We start from the raw sequence: 20,253 nt of genomic DNA, 5'->3' as shown, positions 1-20,253 counted from the left end.
TGGAATCCCATATGCAGAGTTAGAAACACAAAATGGCTGGGAAATTTGCCAACAACTGCCAGGTAATTCCCCCCAAACCTCATGTTTTATTTTCCAGTAAACATTTGAGTAAGACCGTCCTAATCCTAACCCTAAATGTAATTGATGTCAGGCCATGTTTTTTTTAGTTACTGTAAAATTGGTCTTAAATCTCATTCTAAGTGGCATTAAAAAAGTCTTAAATCTTGCTTTAAGCTGCAGGATCCCTGATGGACTCACTAATTGTGGAAAAAAACAGTAAACAGAGTATCTGCGAATAAAAAAAAATCAATTTATTTAGAAACATACACTTTAAAACATCCTCAAAGCAATTTCAAATTTAACATTAAACTGTAAAAGTCCATGTCACTGCTGCTGTTCAATGATCGCAGCTCACAGGGTCTGACCAGTCAGCAACACCTCACCTTCCACATCACTGTGTGCAGCCCTCATTTCTGTTGCTTTAAGTCGTAGTTTGCTCCAAAATTCAGTATTTTTTGTTGAGTAAGCAACAATGATTGATGCAGAAAACCTGCCAACAGCTGATAGCAGCGTGGACGTTTGGTGTGTGAGATGTGTTTTAAGTGCAAAAAGTGCAGAGCAGTAAAACAACACTTCACCACAACATTTACCGTGCTGCACTTTGCAGTGTATCTCCCATGTGAAACCTCCCGTCCTATTTTTTGATCATATGTGCCTGCCCATGGTGTTATGTAACAGACTGCAACACACCGTGACTGAGTTATTGTAGCAGCTGAATACTGGGCAATTACTCTCAAAGAAACTGATCTGTTTCGGGGTTCAACAGGTACATGATGTAGGTGACAGAGTTTTTAGCCATTTAAAAACACATATAGGGCATAGCTCTACTAATCTGCACTCTGAGGGCGTCCTGTGCAGTGCCGGATTAGAATTAGCCATGCTCTGCAATTGGTCAGATCTGCAACACCATTCAGCAGACATTCTAAAGAGCCATATGTGGGCCGCCGCCACTTGGAGTTAGTGATTTGCATCTCGTTTAAGCCTCCCATTCAGATCTCCATGTGTGCTTCCCTGATTGGCTTTTGATTTAAAAAGTTCAGAGTGTCCCCACCGTCCCGGGTCGGGGTGGACAGGTACTCTAACTCATAACCTCCGCTTCTGTTGGCTGGGCGGACTTCACTTGATGTTTTCTTGTGTTCCAGGATCTGCTGCAGCTGGTGGCTGGCGTACTCAGGCTTGGCTGTGAGGGCTCCTACGGGAACCTCTATGCCCAGGATGTCGGAGACCATGTAGGGGCGAAGCCAGCCCACCAGAGGGGTGCTGCCGGGGGTGTAATGAGTCTGCCGGTGGTAGAAGAGGAGACCATCCACCTGCAGCCAAAAATTCAGAATTAAATGTTTTTCTGTGTGCGTTTCATTGAAAGATTATCTTCCAAAAAAGTCATCACAGCATTTTTAGCATTTAACACCACTTGCAGGGTGCAGCAGTGATGTGTTAGCAGAAAATGGCTGCAGAACAGGAGAACATTTCTTACGCTGAAGTTGTACTCGGCTGCCAGGGCTTTCTGAATCAGCTCTGCTGTGCACTCTGTACTTTGGAGGCTCACAAACCGGAACTGTTGGACCAAACAAAACCAGAGCACCACCTTGTTAGTTCCAAACACAATTTGTCTTCTTGTCAAATGTGAGAAATTGCTTTCCAATGGCAAATTTACTCTACGAGGACTAAGCCTGATTTAGCTCCTGCTGGCCTGCGCCGCACAAAAACACTGAAGATTAAGAGGTGGAACTTGGACTCAAAGTTCACCCAGGCTTCCCCCAAAGCACCGTAATCTTTAAGATTTGTGTGTAATAATCACTTTAGTGCACAATTAGTACCAAAGACGGTAATGGAAGTTTGCCTTTAATTTTCCTTTGTCTCATTTCCCCCTGAGGAAGTTCATGTTTGGGACTTTATTTATACCATATGTGGAAATAAGGTGCAGCAAGGCATTAAGCACAACAAACACAAAATGCAGAAAACCTCAGATTGAATAAACATGTTGCAGCGTCTCAAATAACAATACTGAGTACTGAAAACTAGGAGGGACAAAATGGGGCATGAAGAGGCTCTGTTCCTATAACTCACGGGGTTGCGCTTGGCGATTTCTGATAGGCCATCCGTCTCCTGGACTTTGGACTGGAGCCAGAAGAAACGGAACTCAGTCTGTTGATGAGAAAACAAGTACTGTAAACAAAAACCTCCTTTTCGGATCCCGAGCCAATGAGATGGGCAACGTGGCAAAAAAAGCACATCTGTGGCCCAGACTTTGCTACTTAAGCAATTAGACAAGCATTCCTGGATCGCTGGAGGATTAGAAGCCAGTCTTACCGGGCAGTCGTAGACCGGGTGGCCTCTCCAGCACATGACATCCAGGATGTAGTATGTTCTGTCCACCTCGCTGTAAATGCAGTCCAGGATCGTGTAGTCTGCACGGGGCAAACACAAAGGGCCATTTACGGACACACAGAATACACTATTATAAAACTAACTTAAAATCCCTTATTATCTCAACTATTATTTACTAAATAAAAAGGCAATAAGACAACGGTTTAACCAGAAGACGATTAAAAAGAAACTGCAAAAAAACTGAAGTGTATCATAGCAACAAAATCAACTCCCCGCTTGATGTTTGAGTCAGATCTGCTCTAATTGACCCCATTAATTTTCAGTTTTTTCCTTTTAATTCCCCTTAAAGCCCGGGCAAGCAGTCTAATTTTGGCATCTTTCAGTAGAAATCTCATAATAAACTTTGAGCACATTGTAATTCAAGAGGTCTGAGAGAACAGTGGACTTCTGCACTTCAGCTTGGCTCTGTTTTCAGGCTTTAGACGGGAGACTCTGGCCAAGCACAGAACATTTTCAGAATTAGCAGTCGTCAGTCATCTCAAACTAGGCAGCACTGATCAAATATGAATCAAGATTATTTTACTACATCAATTATTTCTTGCCTTAAATGTTTTCAGAAACTTATTTTTATGTCCTGTTTGGCTGTAGAATGAGAAAGCTTGTGACCCAGCCTATATTTTATCTACAAGTGCACGTCACACACTGAGCGAGCCGCCTGTTGATGACGCTGTGGGCTAATGGGCATGTAGCTACTTCCATGTTTCAGATGATACGTCATGTTTGTAGTCGACCAATGAAGATGAGTTTACATATCACCTTGGGTTGGTCCTTCTCAAAATGATCCCACACTTTGGATTTCCTGCCCGACATGTTATTAACTAGCCTGTGGAATAACCGCAGGTACCAGCCCTGGAAATTAATCTGACTTATTTTGACTGGCACAGCTCCTAATAAAGTTTAACTTTTCTTCAGTTTTTTTTCCCTGCAACTAAGCGACCAATGAAATCTCGCCAACTAAAGACCTTTCTAGTTGACTAACCTTTGGTCGACTATTGGTGGGTAGTCCTACTTGTTTCATATGTGATCAGCACTGCCCAGTTTGACAGTCTGACCACAGTTCACAAGCAGTGACTGATATAACTGACAGCAGCATTAGAGATCCCCCAGCACTGATTGGTTGTTTTCATTATTATTGCTAATGCCATTTGGAGTTCTATGAGGAGGCAGAGGAGCACAGATTATCTGCCTCATGTACCACCTTGAGGCTATAGTGACAGGTACATAAAAAAATAACTTTACATAATTGCTAAAAAATGACATAGTGTAGCCTTAAACATCATCAAGATTGCAAAAATCTCTTCACTAAAATCATGACTGCATAAACTCCAAGTAACTGATGAGTGGGAGTCGATGGGAGAACCTACAGTTGGTGGAACACGTTCTTGTGTTGCTAAAATGACCCTGAGTGGCCACCATAGTGAACCACTGCACTCCAAATACAACAGGCCCTCCTACCTTTTCCCATGGCTGAGTTGTGTCTGTTCCCACCAGGCAGCAGGGAGGGGAAACGGTTCACACAGTAGCCGCTTTTGGTATAAGCTGCAGTGGAACCCTTGAGAGAGAGAAAAAACAAAAAGTCAAAATCAGAGGCGCTACATGACTCCGGAAACAACTCCTGCCACGTCAGCCACTCTGTTATTTGAACTATCTGACCAAGTTTGACATTTCATGTGTGAGGTGTTCATGTGTCGGTCATATTAAAAAAGGCGACAAAGAGATCAGAACACTGGATGATTTGTTTTCTTCTGCTAGTTGACCGTATTTCCTTCATCAGTGGTACTTTTCTGGTGGTTATTTCAAACGTATCCGCCCCCCTACCAAAAGTACCCCTCGACCAGCACAACTTTTGGTATGTTTGAAACTTTCAATAAATTCTTGTCATCATGCAGTAACACTAAGACAACACTGAAGGTATCTTGAACTGCATCTTTTCGATAAGTTGCACATACAGTAGGGCTGCCACGATTAGTCGACTAATCAATGACTAATCGACTATTAAAATAATCAGTGACTATTTTAGTAGTCGACAAATTGGTTTGAGTCATTTTTCATACTCTCCCGTGTCAGTGAACTAAAACCCTTTGCCGTGAGTATGAAACAAGACATTAGATGACATAATTTTGGGGTTTGGGCGAGACAGACCGTCATTTTTCAACATTTTAACACATTTTTCGATGAAATGATTACTCGACTAATCGAAGAAATAACCGACAGATTAGTCGACAATGAAAATAATCGTTAGTGGCAGCCCTAACATACAGTAATATAAATTAAAATTATTTTAGGAATTATGTATGACTAATATCTTTATGAATTAAAATTCCCAAAAAATATCCTGTACCCACTACAGTTCTCCAAAGTGCCACCTGGGACACACGCTACTGCTCCACATACTTACAAAGGCATTTGTTCACAACACTGTGAAACTACGTGAACATGCTTTAATTTATTTTTAGATTATTTTGGGCAGCTTTTTGCCCGTCAGACAGGACAGACCAAGCGTGAAAGGAGGAGAGAGTGAGGATGACATGCAGCGAAGGCTAGAATCGCCTTCGTATATGGGACACCTACTCTACCCACTACACCACCGTGACACATGCTTCTGAAAGCTGCCAACTGAGCCCAACTAAAGGTCACCTAATACACACACTCCAACAGTCATGGGGGATTTATAATAATGATAAACTGATGATTTGGAAAAATGTTCACAGAAACCAAAACACTTAAAATTAGGGCTGATGACTTATGATGTGGCAAACACTGGAAAAATCATGTAACATTATGAAAGTGATGTTCTATAAACTGCGTCACGCTCATTTCTTTAGTTCTGAATTGCAATTGATTTCGAATCATTACTTTGAAAAACAGAATTTAGTCAAATGAAAACAGTGTGATAGTGTCACTACTAGAGCTGAAACGATTACTTGATTAGGGGATACATGGTGGTGCGTGTACATGCAGCAGCTCAGTACTCTGTAAAGCGGCTCTCTTTAATAAATATTCTGCTAGTTTACTTGTTACTGAGTGCCACGTATGCTTATTTATTTATTTATTTATTTATGTGCATTTATTTATTTATTTATTTATAAGCGAATAATTTTAACTTAATTTATGTTCACGACACATGTTGGCTTGTGTGCGCGAATGTGTGTGCATGTGTGGGCAGTGTGAGTGTGTGTATAGAGCATGAATGAATGAAGATTTATCCTTTATAATTTATTACTTTAAAATGAGTTCTGTTTTATTCTGAGCATCGAATTTCATTGTATTCATTGACATAAAAGCAATTAAACTGAATTTAATCATCACAACATGATCTCACTGAAACTAGAGCTGCAACTAATGATTGTTTTTATTGGTTATTTTATCAATTAAAATGTAAAAAAAACAGCGTTTCCCAAAGCCTAACATGAAGTCCTTGAGTGTCTTGTTTTGTCCAAAACCCAAAGATATTCAGTTTACTGTCATAGAGGAGCAGAGATTCCAGAAACTATCCATATTTAAGAGGCTGGAATCAGTCACAAGCTACACAAATTCTCCAAATATTTGATTCTTACAATTAAAGAAATTCTGTTAAAAGTTATGTAACTTGGAAATACAAATGATTGAGTAATTGATAATGACGGGTATTCATTTATTTCCTTTACCATTCTGTTTGTGGAAAGAATGTTGTTATAAATGACACTCACGGTTGTATATACAAACTAAAACTCAATAAATATTTAAGCATAAACCATGAAGCTGGAATTAGAGAAATGTTTTAATTTAAAGAAATCACTTAAACAGATTGATTATCAAACTAGTTGGCGATTAGTTTAACAGTTATCAACTTATGGATTAATTGTGGAGCTCTAACTTAAAGTATGAGGACAATACTACTGAGCCCAGTCCATATCCTATTTTATGGCATATTGTATTTGGAGCTCCCTAGATGCACTTAAAAATAGAAATGAGTGACTGAAGTTCATAAGACAACTAGATGATTATACCTGCTGAGGTCATGAGAATAATGGGATTTTTAGGCGTAGGTGGTCCGAACACTTGTCAAACCCCAAACTCTTGGCATTAGTGCCTTAACTTCCCACAGAGCTGCCCAGGAGCTTTCAAAGATCGCAGTGTCTCATTGGGTAACTCTGACAAATAAATGTGAGCGCTCACAGGCGGATGAAACCTGTCTCTTTCAGTTTTTCCTTGAGCAACGGAAACCATCTGTTGCTTCTGTTTAATAACGAGTGCTGTGCTGTGGTGTTCCAGAGATTTGTCGTCAATGAGGTCAAGATCTAAAACAATGAAATGAGAAACCAGATGACTGTCATTATGATAATACAGATGGTTGCATCACAGGGTGTGGAGTGACACTGCTACAACAAAGGTTCCTGTGTGCTCACGGAGGAAAACTGCAGTCTACGGCCAGTATGACTGGACGGGCATGTTGTACCAGAGTTACCAGTAATCTAATGCTGATAAGCATTTTCAACCCTTTTCATTACTCATGAACCACAGAACTGTCACAATACCTGGTAAATGAGGCGACTGGTTTACATTTACACCACCACAGAAAGACACATGCAGAGTTGTAAGAACGTAAACTGGAAAACCTCAGGTTTATTTCTTAACAAGAAGGTATCTGACAGAGAATTTCATTTCTAATAAACTATGTCATGATGATGATTTTGAAACTAAACTAGAGGAAGGCTGAAAGAGGGGAGTGTTTGGAGGTGCATCTAATTTGACTGACAGGTTTCTCGCGATGCAACACAGTCAGGATGAGAAACAAGAACTGGTTCCAGTTGAGAAACAAATTGTCAGATCCATCGAGAATTGTATGTCGATGAGCTTATCTATTCCTTTTTATCAATGGTGTCATTTTCTTCTGACAGCAGCACATTGCAAAACAATGACGTCAATCTTATGCGTCTGCAGCAAGACAGTCACGGAGGAAGAGTCACGGAGGAAGAGACATGGAGGAAGAGACGGTCCAAGCCGTGGCTTAATTTCATGACTAACGATGACAACAGTGCTGCTCGTAATGCAAAATGTAAAATTATCATATCAAGTAAGTGTGGAAACACCAGCAATATGGTGACACATCTTTCTATGCAACAACACAGGCTTTAATTGTATTTAACACTACACACAAGTGCTGCTGCTTCCCAACTGAACAGCACGTCTGTTAAAAAGAGTAAATATCCTGTCACAGGCAGGCTTGGCAGATTTTTTCTTTGACTAAGAAAACTTACATGAAGAAGAATGTTGTACAAAAATTCTCTCATTTCATCTATTTTAAAAGATGAATAAAACAGTTGCATTGATGCTAAAAACTTTTAAAGACCTACATTTTTTTCCACACAGAAAACTGATCAGGAATAAAGGAAATAGAACAGAATCAATAATGGTACCGGTATAAATAAAACCTCATCTATTTCCATCCCTACAACACAGAGCTTGAGTGGCTGCCACTAAATTGCCTGTACTCGGTGTCACCCTGGCTCCGACTTCTCTCCCAAATCTACATTTTCTTTTTGTTTTCAACAACTGACAAGATGGAGACTGTTTTTTTCCCTGTTAAAGATTTGTTTTCTTATTTTTCCTTTTTTTATGCTGTAAAGCCCTCTGAGGCAAATTGTGATTTGTGATATTGGGCTTTATGAATAAAATTGAATTGAATTGAATTAATACGGAAGCATATTGCATTCACTTGACAAATTAAAAATAATCTGTTTTATTGAGTAATTTTTTTCTGTTTTTCGTGGTATTTTTGTTTGTTTTTCGGGGTAATTTTTTTCTGTTTTTCTGAGTATTTTTTTCTGAGTTAAGAGAGCAATAGAACAACAGACGCTTTCATTCCTTTCTGGAGAGCTCTATATAATGGAAGCAAACATGACCCACTTGTTTAGTTTAATCCAGTTTTACTTTGTTTTGGGTTTGAGACACTGGGAGATACTCTTGTCTTTAAGTCATATAGATGGTGTTATCATTAGTTTGTCGACTTTACGCAGGCACCCTACTTGAGTCACCATGTAGCCATCCTGAATGCATTTCAGATGCATCATCTTGTATCCATGGAGCTTGCCATACGTGTCCAACTGATCCAACTGATGGGCTTTTCGTCTGAACAACCGCAAAGTCTTAAGGTGCCTGCGTAAAGTTGACAAACTAATGATAACACCCATCTATATGACTTAAAGACAAGAGTATCTTCCAGTGTCTCAAACCCAAAACAAAGTAAAACTGGATTAAACTAAACAAGTGGGTCATGTTTGCTTCCATTACATCAAGCTCTCAAGAAAGGAATGAAAGCGTCTGTTGTTCTATTGCTCTCTTAACTCAGAAAAAATTACCCCGAAAAACAAACAAATAAAAAATACCACGAAAAACAGAAAAAAATTACCACAAAAAAATCACACTGAAAAACAGAAAATTAAAAAAAAAACCTCTGAAAAACAGAAAAAATTACTCAATAAAACTTTTTTTTTTTTTTTTTTTTTTTTAAATTTGTCGAGTGAATGCAATACGCTTCCGTAAATTAAATCCAAACTGCCGTTTTAAATTTACAACTTTTTTTGGTGGGGTTTAAGTTAAGTTTAAGTTTATTTACTTTATTAATCCCCCTGAGGAGAAATTCAATGTTATTTGGGGGCTACTAAGAAAATAATAAAAGTTAAATGTTTTGAGGGAACTCTGAAACAACCTCTCACACCCTCAATATCTTGTTTTTTTCTGCATTCATGTTAGCAAGTTTCTGTATAATAATGTAGTGTTTGTAGAAGGCCGAGTAGCTAATTGGCGGCAGTAGCTCAGTCCACAGGGACTTGGCCTAGAATCCGGAGGGTCACTGCTTCAAGTCCCCGTGTGGACCAAGTTTGAAGCTTGGACTGGTAGCTGGAAAGGCGCCAGTTTGCCTCTTGGGCACTGCTGAACAAGCACAGTGACTACAATTTTGATTAAAATTGATTCAATTTAAACTTTTGGATATTTGTTTCATCTTGTGACAGAATTCCCTGGTTCAATCTCTCACCTAAAGAGAAAATATGGCATAAAAATGGGAGTAACAACAAAGCCCAGGGCAAAAGTCAGTAAATGTTGTTGCTGTGTTTGGGCCTCGGGTTCCTGGAAATTTGGGATTCTATCAGACCGAGGAAAATCCCAGTAAGCTCATTACAGTTAATGGTGAACATGAGGATGATGAAAATAACTACTGATGTGACAATGACCAGAGCAAGATCAGTGATAAACATGTCTAATATTCTTAACTTAGGTCAAACCTGATGAAATGAATATTACTACAGAATAATACTTGGGGGCTGCTTAATTTTTTCTCTGTTACTACCTTTGCATTACCTATAAAGCTGTTTAATGTAATAAAAAGGCAGAGTACAGTAACTATAATTTAGCCACTGCAGTAATCAGAATCAGAAATACATTATAGTTCCCTGAGGGGAGATTGTGATTCGTTACAGTCGCTCTGATGTAAAGAATACAGAATTATAAGAAGTAAGAATAAGAGTATGAAATATAGGTATGTAAATATAATGTAATAAAATAAAACTGAAATAAAAACGTGCAATATGCTAAAATGTTTAACACTAGTACTTAAGATATTAAGAATAATATGCCTTTGTAGTGGGGAAATGGTTTATCGAAAATAATTGTTAGCTGCAGAACAGACAGAGCGTGCAAAATTCAAAGAAATGACTGCACAACTTTTTTTTGAGAGAATTTATAATTATCATTCAGCCTTTATACCAAATTATATTGTTTCCTTAAAGACCAGTTGTGCTCTGAAGCTCAGTGCAGGGCAAGCCCACAGCCCTGGGTTTGGGAATCACTGCTATAAGCCCCTTTTACACTGCCAGATTTTCTGCGAATGTTGGGCCGTTTGGCCGGCACGCTGCAAGTGTTTAGACACACAGAGCCGGATTGGCAAGTTGATCCGAGAAGCCCAATTTTCCGCCTCGTAGGGTAGACATATTGGTGAAACCCTTTTAGTTTAAACAGACCAAGGCGGCCTTCCGCAACGGGAGGGGCTGTTGATGACTTGTGGGAGGAGCTGTTGATGACGCCGCACGTGCGACCCACTGGCGGTGGATAAACAGGAAACGGCTGATAGCAGGAATTAGTGAGCAGCTAGTAGCAAGAGGGAAACGCAAACCTGACAGACACTGTAAAGATGAGCAACTGGGGAGACAAGGAATTGCGCGCCCTCCTTGCCCTCGCAAACGAAGAGGCCATTAACTGTCAGATGACGGGGATGATGATGGACGGGCCAACTTACGAGAGAATCGCCGAAGGACTGACCAGCCGCTGCTTACCTCCCATGTCACTGGTTACGTCACACACGGAGCTACACGTTTTGTTACTTGCTCACACCCCCCATTGCCCTGAAAAAGGCACATTCTGTATCAACAAAAGTAGGTAGGCGCCATTTTGCCATACTCCCTGATTTTGTTTTTATACTGCCAATGCTGAAAGAAGACTGATTGGGCTTTCCTGCAAATTTGCACAATTCCTGTTTAAAAGGGGCTACAGATACAACACTTTCAGAAATGAGAAAAACCCTTTGGTCTGTGGGCTGAATGCACCTGGAGCAGGATATAAAATATTACACAAGTGAAAACTTTCCAGCATGGAGGCAGAAATCCTTCCCTTTCTGATTATCTTTCTTTTTGTTCCTATATTACAATCTAATGACATAATTCACGTTACATCAGCATGATGACAACTTCTCTTATTTCCATATCAGTGACGAGACACACTGTGGCTAAATACAACAGGTGTTACAACATTTGTGTTGCTTTGGGTCTGACACAATGCACTAGGGATGGGAATTGATAGGATTTTATCGATATCAATGCCCTTATCGATTCTGCTTATCGATCCGATTCTTTATCGATTCCCTTATCGATTCCTCCTGTGAATTAATGATATCACCTCCTGTTGTTTGTAACCCAATACATCTGCTTTCAGAACGTTTTATTATGAACCTTAAAGCCATGGTCTAGTTTAGAAAGATGATGAGAAAGATTTGGAAAAAAGCATCCCCAGCCTGAGTGTGTCAACACCACGCAGCTAGTGCAGCTAACTCAGGTGAGGCAGCTAACGCAGCTAGCCCAGCATATTATAACAACAAATAGCGTGCAAATCAACTCAACTGCCCTCATCTTACCATCCTTGGTGTTCCCATGAAATCTGACAACAGGAGCGGGGATGCGCCGAAGCTCCACAGTGGGCTAGCAGCTCCAGGGAGGCTAACAACAACAGCGCCCCGCCCGCCGTCCACCTGGAGCAGGGATGCACCGAAGCTCTACAGTTGGCTAGCAGCTCCAGGGAGGCTAACAACAACAGCGCCCTGCCCGCTGTCCACCTGGAGCGGGGATGTGCCGAAGCTCCACAGTGAGCTAGCAGCTCCAGGGAGGCTAACAACAGCTGAAGTGAAGCTACGGTTTTGACCGCTTCTGTCTCTCCGCCATTACGTCTTCTTTGTTGTTGAACGGGCTGCTGACTGACGAGCATAGATTCGGCGTAATGAAAAGAATTGATAAGGAATCATTAAGCATAAAGGCTAATGATGTCGATGAACTGGACCAGTTGGAGCCGGTTCTTAACAGGAACCGGTTCTCGATTCCCATCCCTACAATGCACTATGGCTACTTCTTGTTCTTCGATTTTCTCAACACTTCTTTAGAGTCACGGCCAACCAGTTTTTGTTATTGAGTTATATTCATGTGGGCATGTAGCAGAGTGATGTTCTTGAGTGTTAAAAACAATTAAACCTGTTGCTATATGTGCAGCTGCATTGATTTATTTTAATGAAACTGCTTCACATCACAACTCAGACTCAAAATACATTAAAAAATAATAATGTTATGATTCATGCCATACTATGAGAGCACATCTTTATGGTTTCATAATGAAATTACTTCCTTTTCACTGCTCTCTCCGACAGGTTCAGGAGAATTCTTCCCACATTATTCATGTTGCGTAGACAGGCTGGCTCATCTTACTCACAGGCACAACTCATCCTGTCTTCCTCTCGATACCAGGAATGCAGTGCTGAATTTACAAGCAATAAATGCAAAGTACAATAATCTTCTCATAATATTGATTCAGCGCAGTCGTGACAGTGCATCCAGACTACGAAATATCCTGACGGCTGTTGTTTATGTTAATCAAGTTTTTGAAAGTGGTGAGACTTTCCATCAGGGCTGGAAGATGACACATCAAAAAACAGCCAAGATGGAAACCAGTTCAAAAGCCAGTAAGAAGCAGCTTGTAGAATCTCATTTGTGTCTGATTGACAGCTCTGTGGTGAATTATCAATGTGGTGCCATAAAATAATCATGTTACTCCTCGCTGAATACAGAAATTCAGGAGCTGCAGTAACACATCACAGAAAAGCAGTGACAGGTTCTCACCTTGGAGGCAACAATGAGAGATCTTTTCCCCACAGGACAGACCACCATCAGCCAATCAGTGTCCAGTTCTGATGGCACATCCACCAGCCACTCTGACAGCATGAGCTGAGGAGGAAGAGGAACTTTGTTAAAAGCAAATCTAAATTTCATCTTCATCAACACTGCATTAAAAAAAAAGTCCAAAAATGACAATGTCCAATCTGTTGGCATTCAAAAAGCTTGTTGGGGGGTCATTCTGTAAACTCTGGCTCCCTCTGCTGGCTAAGATGAAGAATGCAATAGAAAAGAAATGTGACGTTATTCCGCCTTACCGTTATGTATAAAAGGTATAATTGTGGAATGGGAGGCAGAGTTGTCTCGCCTTTAAGCACACAGAAGGGGTAGTAACACTTCAAAATTGCTATCTGTGTAAAAAGGGACAGCCGGCAGGACAGGAGGAGTGTGAGGTTTTGTTGACGTGTTATGAGGAATTTATACTTCTGCGCCATACCCTCCGCTGTAACCTGACATGCACCTCCCCAGAGATGAAACTACACGTTGCGGCGACGCAGAAGATGAAACCATTTCCCTCAGTGGAAACAAAGCTTTAATTTACTTTGATTTCACAGATAAGAAACAATAAATTGTGAAGACAATAAAGCCTCCACAAAAATAGCATTTTTGGCTTCATATGAGCAGAGGAAATCTCCGCTTGTCGCTAGGCTAATTTATACAAGGCTTGTGCTAATAACGTTAGCATGTTGTATTTGTTTGGAAAACGTGTTTAGTATAAGACAGCTGTTTTGTCAGTGAACCTTGTGAGTTGTAATGTAGCTGAATTTTGTAACGTTACCTTTGTTAAATGTTGCTGTTGTCCCTGGCTTCATGAGTAGAGGAAATGTCCACTAGCTGCTAGGCTAATTTTTACAAAGTAAAATGCCTTAGGCTTGTGCTAATAATGTTAGCATGTTGTATTTGTGGGGAAAATGTGTCCAGATAAAGACAAGTGTTTGTCTGTGAATGCTGTGAGTTACAGTGAAGCTGATTTGTGTACTTGTGTTTGAAATTGTCTCCATTAAGCCATGTTTAATGTGTGTTTAATGTGTGTGTTGAATCAACTTAACTTTCAAGCACTTCACAGAAACCCCATCGCCGACTAATGTAACTGCAGAGTGACACAGACACACCACACACAATGGCGCAGGCAACGTGCATAGGCTCTGCAGAGAGCTGACACACAAGTATAAATGCGCTTTGTGTGTGACTCACTGCCAGGAGATTTAAAAAGCAGCTAGAAGCAGTTAGCAGCTAGCATACTGGTAAGAAAATGAGGTCCAGGGGCTCCTTACCCTCCTAACAGAAGACGAGATCTGCTGCTACATAACAGTCAGTACATTTACATGCACAGCTTAATCGAGCTATGCTCAAAATTCGATTTTGGCGTCTAATCGGACTTCTGTCCTTGTCCCAGTTTACATGCAACTGAGAAAATCGAATTACTGACGGGAACGTGTCCTCCTCCTCAACACTAGGTGGCGATATGCGTCGTTTCAGCGGATTAATACGGCCCCCTTTCTGGTTGACCTATTATGTCACTTAATAATAAACAACTGGAGTCAGGTGGCAGACGAGCATTTTCGAACAACAGCAAGATGGATAATCGTACAGTTTTGTTCATAGCTTCGTACGTAATGTAGGCGTTACTGATTGTGCAAATAAGGTGCACACTATCCCTCGTGGTCATGGTGATTTCGAGAGACAGACAAGAACGCCGTATGCTGTTGGAGGGCTACAACAATAGCATGTCTTGTCTGTTCCGGGGTCATACGCCAGCGCGGGGGGTGTGGAGCATGTGCACATGCATTGTCTAGTTTAACTCCGATTAAGGTGTACACATGCCGGAGAAAATCGAATTCCAATCGCATTATCTGGGTGTCTCAATTGGAGTTGGAGAACTCCGGTATTAATAGGAGTAACGCATTTACATGCACTTCAGTTGTCCAGCTATAGTCGGATTAAGGCAATAATTCGTTTTTTTCAAGTGTCATGTAAACGTACTGAGTGACAGTAAAAGATTGTTACTGTCATGATATTCTATTGTTACTGTTTTAAAGCTCTGCCCGAGGCGTGCATTGCATGCCACACTAGAGGCTGGCGTTGCAGTGTTACACATCTCGGTTCTTTTGCTTCCAGTGTACAATCTAAAATCACACACTGTTGGGGCATTATGCCACCACTGTTTGCTTTCTGTATTCTCTATGAAAAAGAGCTAAGCTGTTGCAGCTTTATCGTGGAATCTCTGAGTCGAAGCAGCTTTTCACACGTGAATACAAATAATATGTCTGGGTAATAACACATCAAACACTGACCTGGTTTGCATAATGTTTTGGCAGCTTCCTCCTCTCAATCTCCATCCCCTCTTCTTCCTCTGTGGTGCCATCTTGCTCCTTTTCCCCCTGCTCTTTTTTCTCCATGTCCTCCTCTCCATCGCTGTCTGCCCCTGTCCAGTCCCCATCAGCCAGACGCCGCGCATGGTTGACGTAGTTTAACCTTTTACTGAAATTAGTGATGGAAAAAAAGGCTCATTCAGATACATGCGCTATGGCATTATTTTAAAGACGTAAACATCTGTGTGATTTACCTGTACACAAGGTATGTTGGTCATTCAAACACCACTACTGTGTTCATGGCACAGTACAGATGTGTGAAGGGCAGAAAACCATTATATTATGTATTACAATAAGATTAGATTAGATAGATAAGATTTAGAGTCGTGATTTGAGGTTGGAGAAATTCTAATCCAGAAGGAACCGGCTTCATACTGTGAACTAACAATGGAAAACTCCACAGTCAAATATTGAAATATAAATATGAGGATGTTTACCTTTTCTGCAGGTCAAGGAAGCGCCGCCGTCGCTCGCTCTGCTCCAGCACGCTGTACTTGCTCTTGTACTGGGCCAGCCGAGGGTGGGGGGCGGCTGTGCTGTTGGGCTCCTTGGACACAGCAAAGCTGGCCGAGAGGGCTTGGGTCAGGTCATCCATGGGGACTCTGGAAAATCAATACAACCATGTAAGTTTATCGAGACAGTAAATCCAATGCCCCTGCTTCTACTGTGAGAAAAGGTGGTTGATGAATTCAATTAAGTATCACACAAGTCTGAATTGGAAAACAGAGCCATTATTAGTGTCAAAAGTTATTCATAATCTTTGGGAACAGCACTGATGCCAGAGGACAACGGGGCAGAAACACTGCTGGGTCTTTGTGTGATCACATACAGGTGCTCTTTGGATACTTCAGGTGTACTTTACTTTGCTTATTCAATCTTGTAAAGGGCTCATTGCAGGGGGAGACTATCATCTGTAGGTATGTACTTCTTCCCACTCCTTTACGGAAATGTAAACCGAATTGCGAAATTGTGTTGAGAATCTTTTGTTTGCTTTGTTTCTTATGACATTTCTGTTTACATGTTCAAAATAAATAATACTCTAATCTAATCTGTAGGATGTTGACCTGCTGAAGAAGACCTACAGTCAGGTCCATAATTATTTGGACAGTGATACCACCACAATGGGTTTTAAATGAAACAATGAATACCTGCTTAAAGTGCAGACTCTCAGCTTTCATTTAAGGCTTTTTTCAAAAATGTAGTATGAACCGTGTAGTAATGACAAGCATTTCTTCACACAGTCCCCCAACTTTAAGGGCTCATAAGTATTTGGACAAACTAACATAATCATCAATTAAACAGTCAGTTTTAATACTTGGTTGCAAATCCTTTACAGTCAATGACTGCCTGAAGTGTTGGACACATAGGCATCATCAGATGCTGGGTTTCTTCCCTGGTGATGCTCTGCCAGCCCTTTACTGCAGCCGTCTGCACTTCCTGCTTGTGTTTTGGGTGTTTTGCCCTCAGTTTTGGCTTCAGCAAGAGAAACGCATGCTCAGTTGGATTCAGGTCAGATGATATGACTTGGCCATTGCAGAACATTCCACTTCTTTGCCTTAAAATGTCTTTGGTTGCTTTTGCAGTATGCTTCAGGTGAATGTCCAACTGCACTGTGAAGCATCGTCCAATGAGTTTTGAAGCATTTGGTTGAATCTGAGCAGATAATGGTGCCCCAAACACTTCAGCTTTCATCCTGCTGCTCTTGTCAGCAGTCACATCATCAATAAATACAAGAGAACCAGTTCCACTGGCAGCCATACATGGCCATGACATAACAGTACCTCCACCATGCTTCACTGATGAGGTGGTGTGCGTTGGATCATGAGCAGTTCCTTCCCTTCTTCCTTCTCTTGTCTTCCCATCATTCTGGTAGTTGATCTTTGTTTTATCTGTCCATAGTATGCTGGTCCACAACTGTACAGGCTTTTTAGATGGTTTTTGACAAACTCTAATCTGGCCTTCCATTTTTAAGGCTAACCAATGGTTTGCATCTTGTGATAAACCCTCTGTATTTATTCTAGTGAAGTCTTGTCTTGCTTACAAGAGCAGCAGGATGAAAGCTGAAGTGTTTGGGGCACCATTATCTGCTTAGATTCAACCAAATGCTTCAAAACTCATTGGACGATGCTTCACAGTGCAGATGGACAATGACCTGAAGCATATTGCAAAAGCAGCCAAAGACATTTTTAAGGCAAAGAAGTGGAATGTTCTGCAATGGCCAAGTCATATCATCTGACCTGAATCCAACTGAGCATGCGTTTCTCTTGCTGAAGCCAAAACTGAGGGCAAAACACCCAAAACACAAGCAGGAAGTGCAGACGGCTGCAGTAAAGGGCTGACAGAGCATCACCAGGGAAGAAACCCAGCATCTGATGATGCCTATGTGTCCAACACTTCAGGCAGTCATTGACTGTAAAGGATTTGCAACCAAGTATTAAAACTGACTGTTTAATTGATGATTATGTTAGTTTGTCCAAATACTTATGAGCCCTTAAAGTTGGGGGACTGTGTGAAGAAATGCTTGTCATTCCTACACAGTTCATACTACATTTTTGAAAAAAGCCTTAAATGAAAGCTGAGAGTCTGCACTTTAAGCAGGTATTCATTGTTTCATTTAAAACCCATTGTGGTGGTGTACAGAGCCAAAATGATGACAACTGTATCATTGTCCAAATAATTATGGACCTGACTGTATATCTGTTGCAAAGCACTGATCATTTTAAATACATATTGCCATGTAAAATAAAGGCATTTTAATTTTGCACAAACTCCAACAGGTTTTTGAAAGAGGTTTGTATTTTATATTTTTACTGAGACCATTTTACTCATGATCCTTCACAAGATGGAATCTACTCCTTTGAGGGATGGGATGAACGATACTGCACTATAATAGTGATGCTGTCGAAACACCAATACTACATTATAGCCTTTTATGAATCTGAGACAAAGGTGTCATTTTCTTTAGGCAGTTCAGCCCTTTGCCAGTCTGTTTGACGTTTGCATGATGGCACACAGGTTCATGAATATCAGAATATCATTTACTGCTTTTAATGTATGAATCAGTGCTGCAATAAATTATATTTACTGATTATCTTTAATATTTGTCTAGTTTATAAAATGTCAGAGGAAAAAAGTGACAAATTCCCAGAGTTCAAGGTGATGTCTTCAAATTACTTGTTTTGCCAACAGTGTAAAACCCATTTACATGCAATTAACGACACAAAACAGCAGATCCTCAGACATGAGAAGCTGAAGCCATAAAAGCTTCATAGCAACTGAACTGATTATCAAAATATACACTGTGTGCCTATATAGCAGATAGCAGAGCTACTGTAAACATGTAATCGCATAATCTCTCAGTTTTTGACAACATCGGATCATGTGCTCATATACTTGAAACATTTATTATGTCTGTGCCCTCCACCAGTAACTCCTTAGATACAGTTTAGGCACCACAGAAGAAGCAGGGGGCTTTACCTGGTTAGTTAGTTTTAATCCCAACGTTACACTAAGCTAGTGTAACGTAGCTAGTACTACATCATGTAACTGTTAACGTAATGTCCCTTTTACAGGACGTTTTAGCCACCTCGCTGTAATCTCCGCACTCGTAGAACGCCAAGACAACAAACGTCTTTTAAAATAGGTGATAAAATATAATAAAAGTGACCCTTGTATGACAGGCTGCTAGCTACCGCTGCACCTAGTCAGCCAGTCATCTTAGCAGCTAGCATCGTGCTAAACCTGCTAGCATACAGTTAGCCGGCTAGTCGTTAGCAACACTAGCGTCACCGCTTTAATTTCCAACTAGCTACACATAATTATGAAGCCCAGAGCACGTATTAGACGGCAGATTTGTTCAGATAAAAGCATTAATAACATCATTAGTTAAATAGATACCGTGGACATTCAGGGAGGCTGCTGCTGAAACGTCACGCTGTCATCTTTCCCACCAGCGGCGACTTTGAGTTGGCCGACTGCAGCAGCGAACTATCCCGGAGTTTGGCCAGAGCGAACTTCTGCAGAGATACTGAGTTAGCGGTCTATTTAAGGGTTTGTGATTTTTGTATTTTCTTACATCTATGTGTGTGCAGTTGTGGAGGAAGTATTCAGATCTTTTACTAAAGCAAAAGTAGCAATATAACAATGTAAAAATTCTCTGTTACAAGTAAGAGTCCTGCATTCTAAGCATCAAAATAAACTTTTTAAACTTTTTTTTTTTTATTTTTATTTTTTTACAAAATACAGGCCCATTTCACTCCTCTCACAGTTTACAAAAATTATAGAAAAGCTTTTTGTTAATATGTTGAACGTATTTGTCGAGAAATATAACTTATTTTCAGACTGCCAATATGGATTTAGGAAAAAAAGATCAACTGCTCTGGCGTTAATAGACTTGGTTGAAGAAATAACAAATTGTATTGATAAAAGGAAATTTGTAGTCGGTATTTTCATTGATCTTAAAAAGGCATTCGATACCATAGATCATAAAATTTTGTTAAGCAAGCTAGAGCGATATGGTATTAGGGGTATTGCTCTAGGATGGCTGAGAAGCTATCTGAATGAGAGACAGCAATTTGTACAAATAGATAATCATGTTTCAACCTGTAGGGATATAATTTGTGGTGTACCTCAAGGGTCGGTATTAGGCCCCATCTTATTTATACTGTATATTAATGATATTTGTTTGATATCAACTGTGATGAAATTTGTACTCTTTGCTGATGACACCAACATTATTTGCTCCAGCGAAAATTTACAGCAACTCCTGGAAACGACCACATATGAAATTAACAAGTTGAAAAACTGGTTCACTTTGAACAAACTATTTCTAAATTTGGATAAAACAAAGATTATGTTATTTGATAAACACAAAACTGATGTCCTGGTTCAAATTAAAATTGACAATGTAATAATTGAAAAAGTAGAAGAAACTACATTCCTTGGAGTGATAATCCATGAAAAAA

General features: G+C 40.3%; 1 protein-coding gene across 1 annotated transcript; it reads right to left on the bottom strand.

Moving 5' to 3' along the window:
- Positions 1-290: 290 nt before the first annotated feature.
- snupn (snurportin 1) lies at positions 291-19,305 on the bottom strand. The gene is made up of 9 exons (XM_033635387.2): positions 19,187-19,305; positions 15,727-15,891; positions 15,212-15,398; positions 12,864-12,968; positions 3,904-4,000; positions 2,371-2,468; positions 2,128-2,205; positions 1,535-1,615; positions 291-1,370 (listed from the first exon to the last, which is right to left on the bottom strand). Exons 2-9 carry the CDS (start codon positions 15,882-15,884, stop codon positions 1,050-1,052), a joined length of 1,125 nt encoding a protein of 374 aa, XP_033491278.1. The 5' UTR covers positions 15,885-15,891; positions 19,187-19,305; the 3' UTR covers positions 291-1,049.
- Positions 19,306-20,253: the final 948 nt, after the last annotated feature.

The sequence above is a fragment of the Epinephelus lanceolatus genome, chromosome 5 (assembly GCF_041903045.1).
Source record: "Epinephelus lanceolatus isolate andai-2023 chromosome 5, ASM4190304v1, whole genome shotgun sequence".
In the NCBI taxonomy this organism is placed as follows: Eukaryota; Metazoa; Chordata; class Actinopteri; order Perciformes; family Serranidae; genus Epinephelus; species Epinephelus lanceolatus.
The sequence above is the reverse complement of the archived record's forward strand: the minus strand, read 5'-3'. Positions and strand labels throughout refer to the sequence as shown.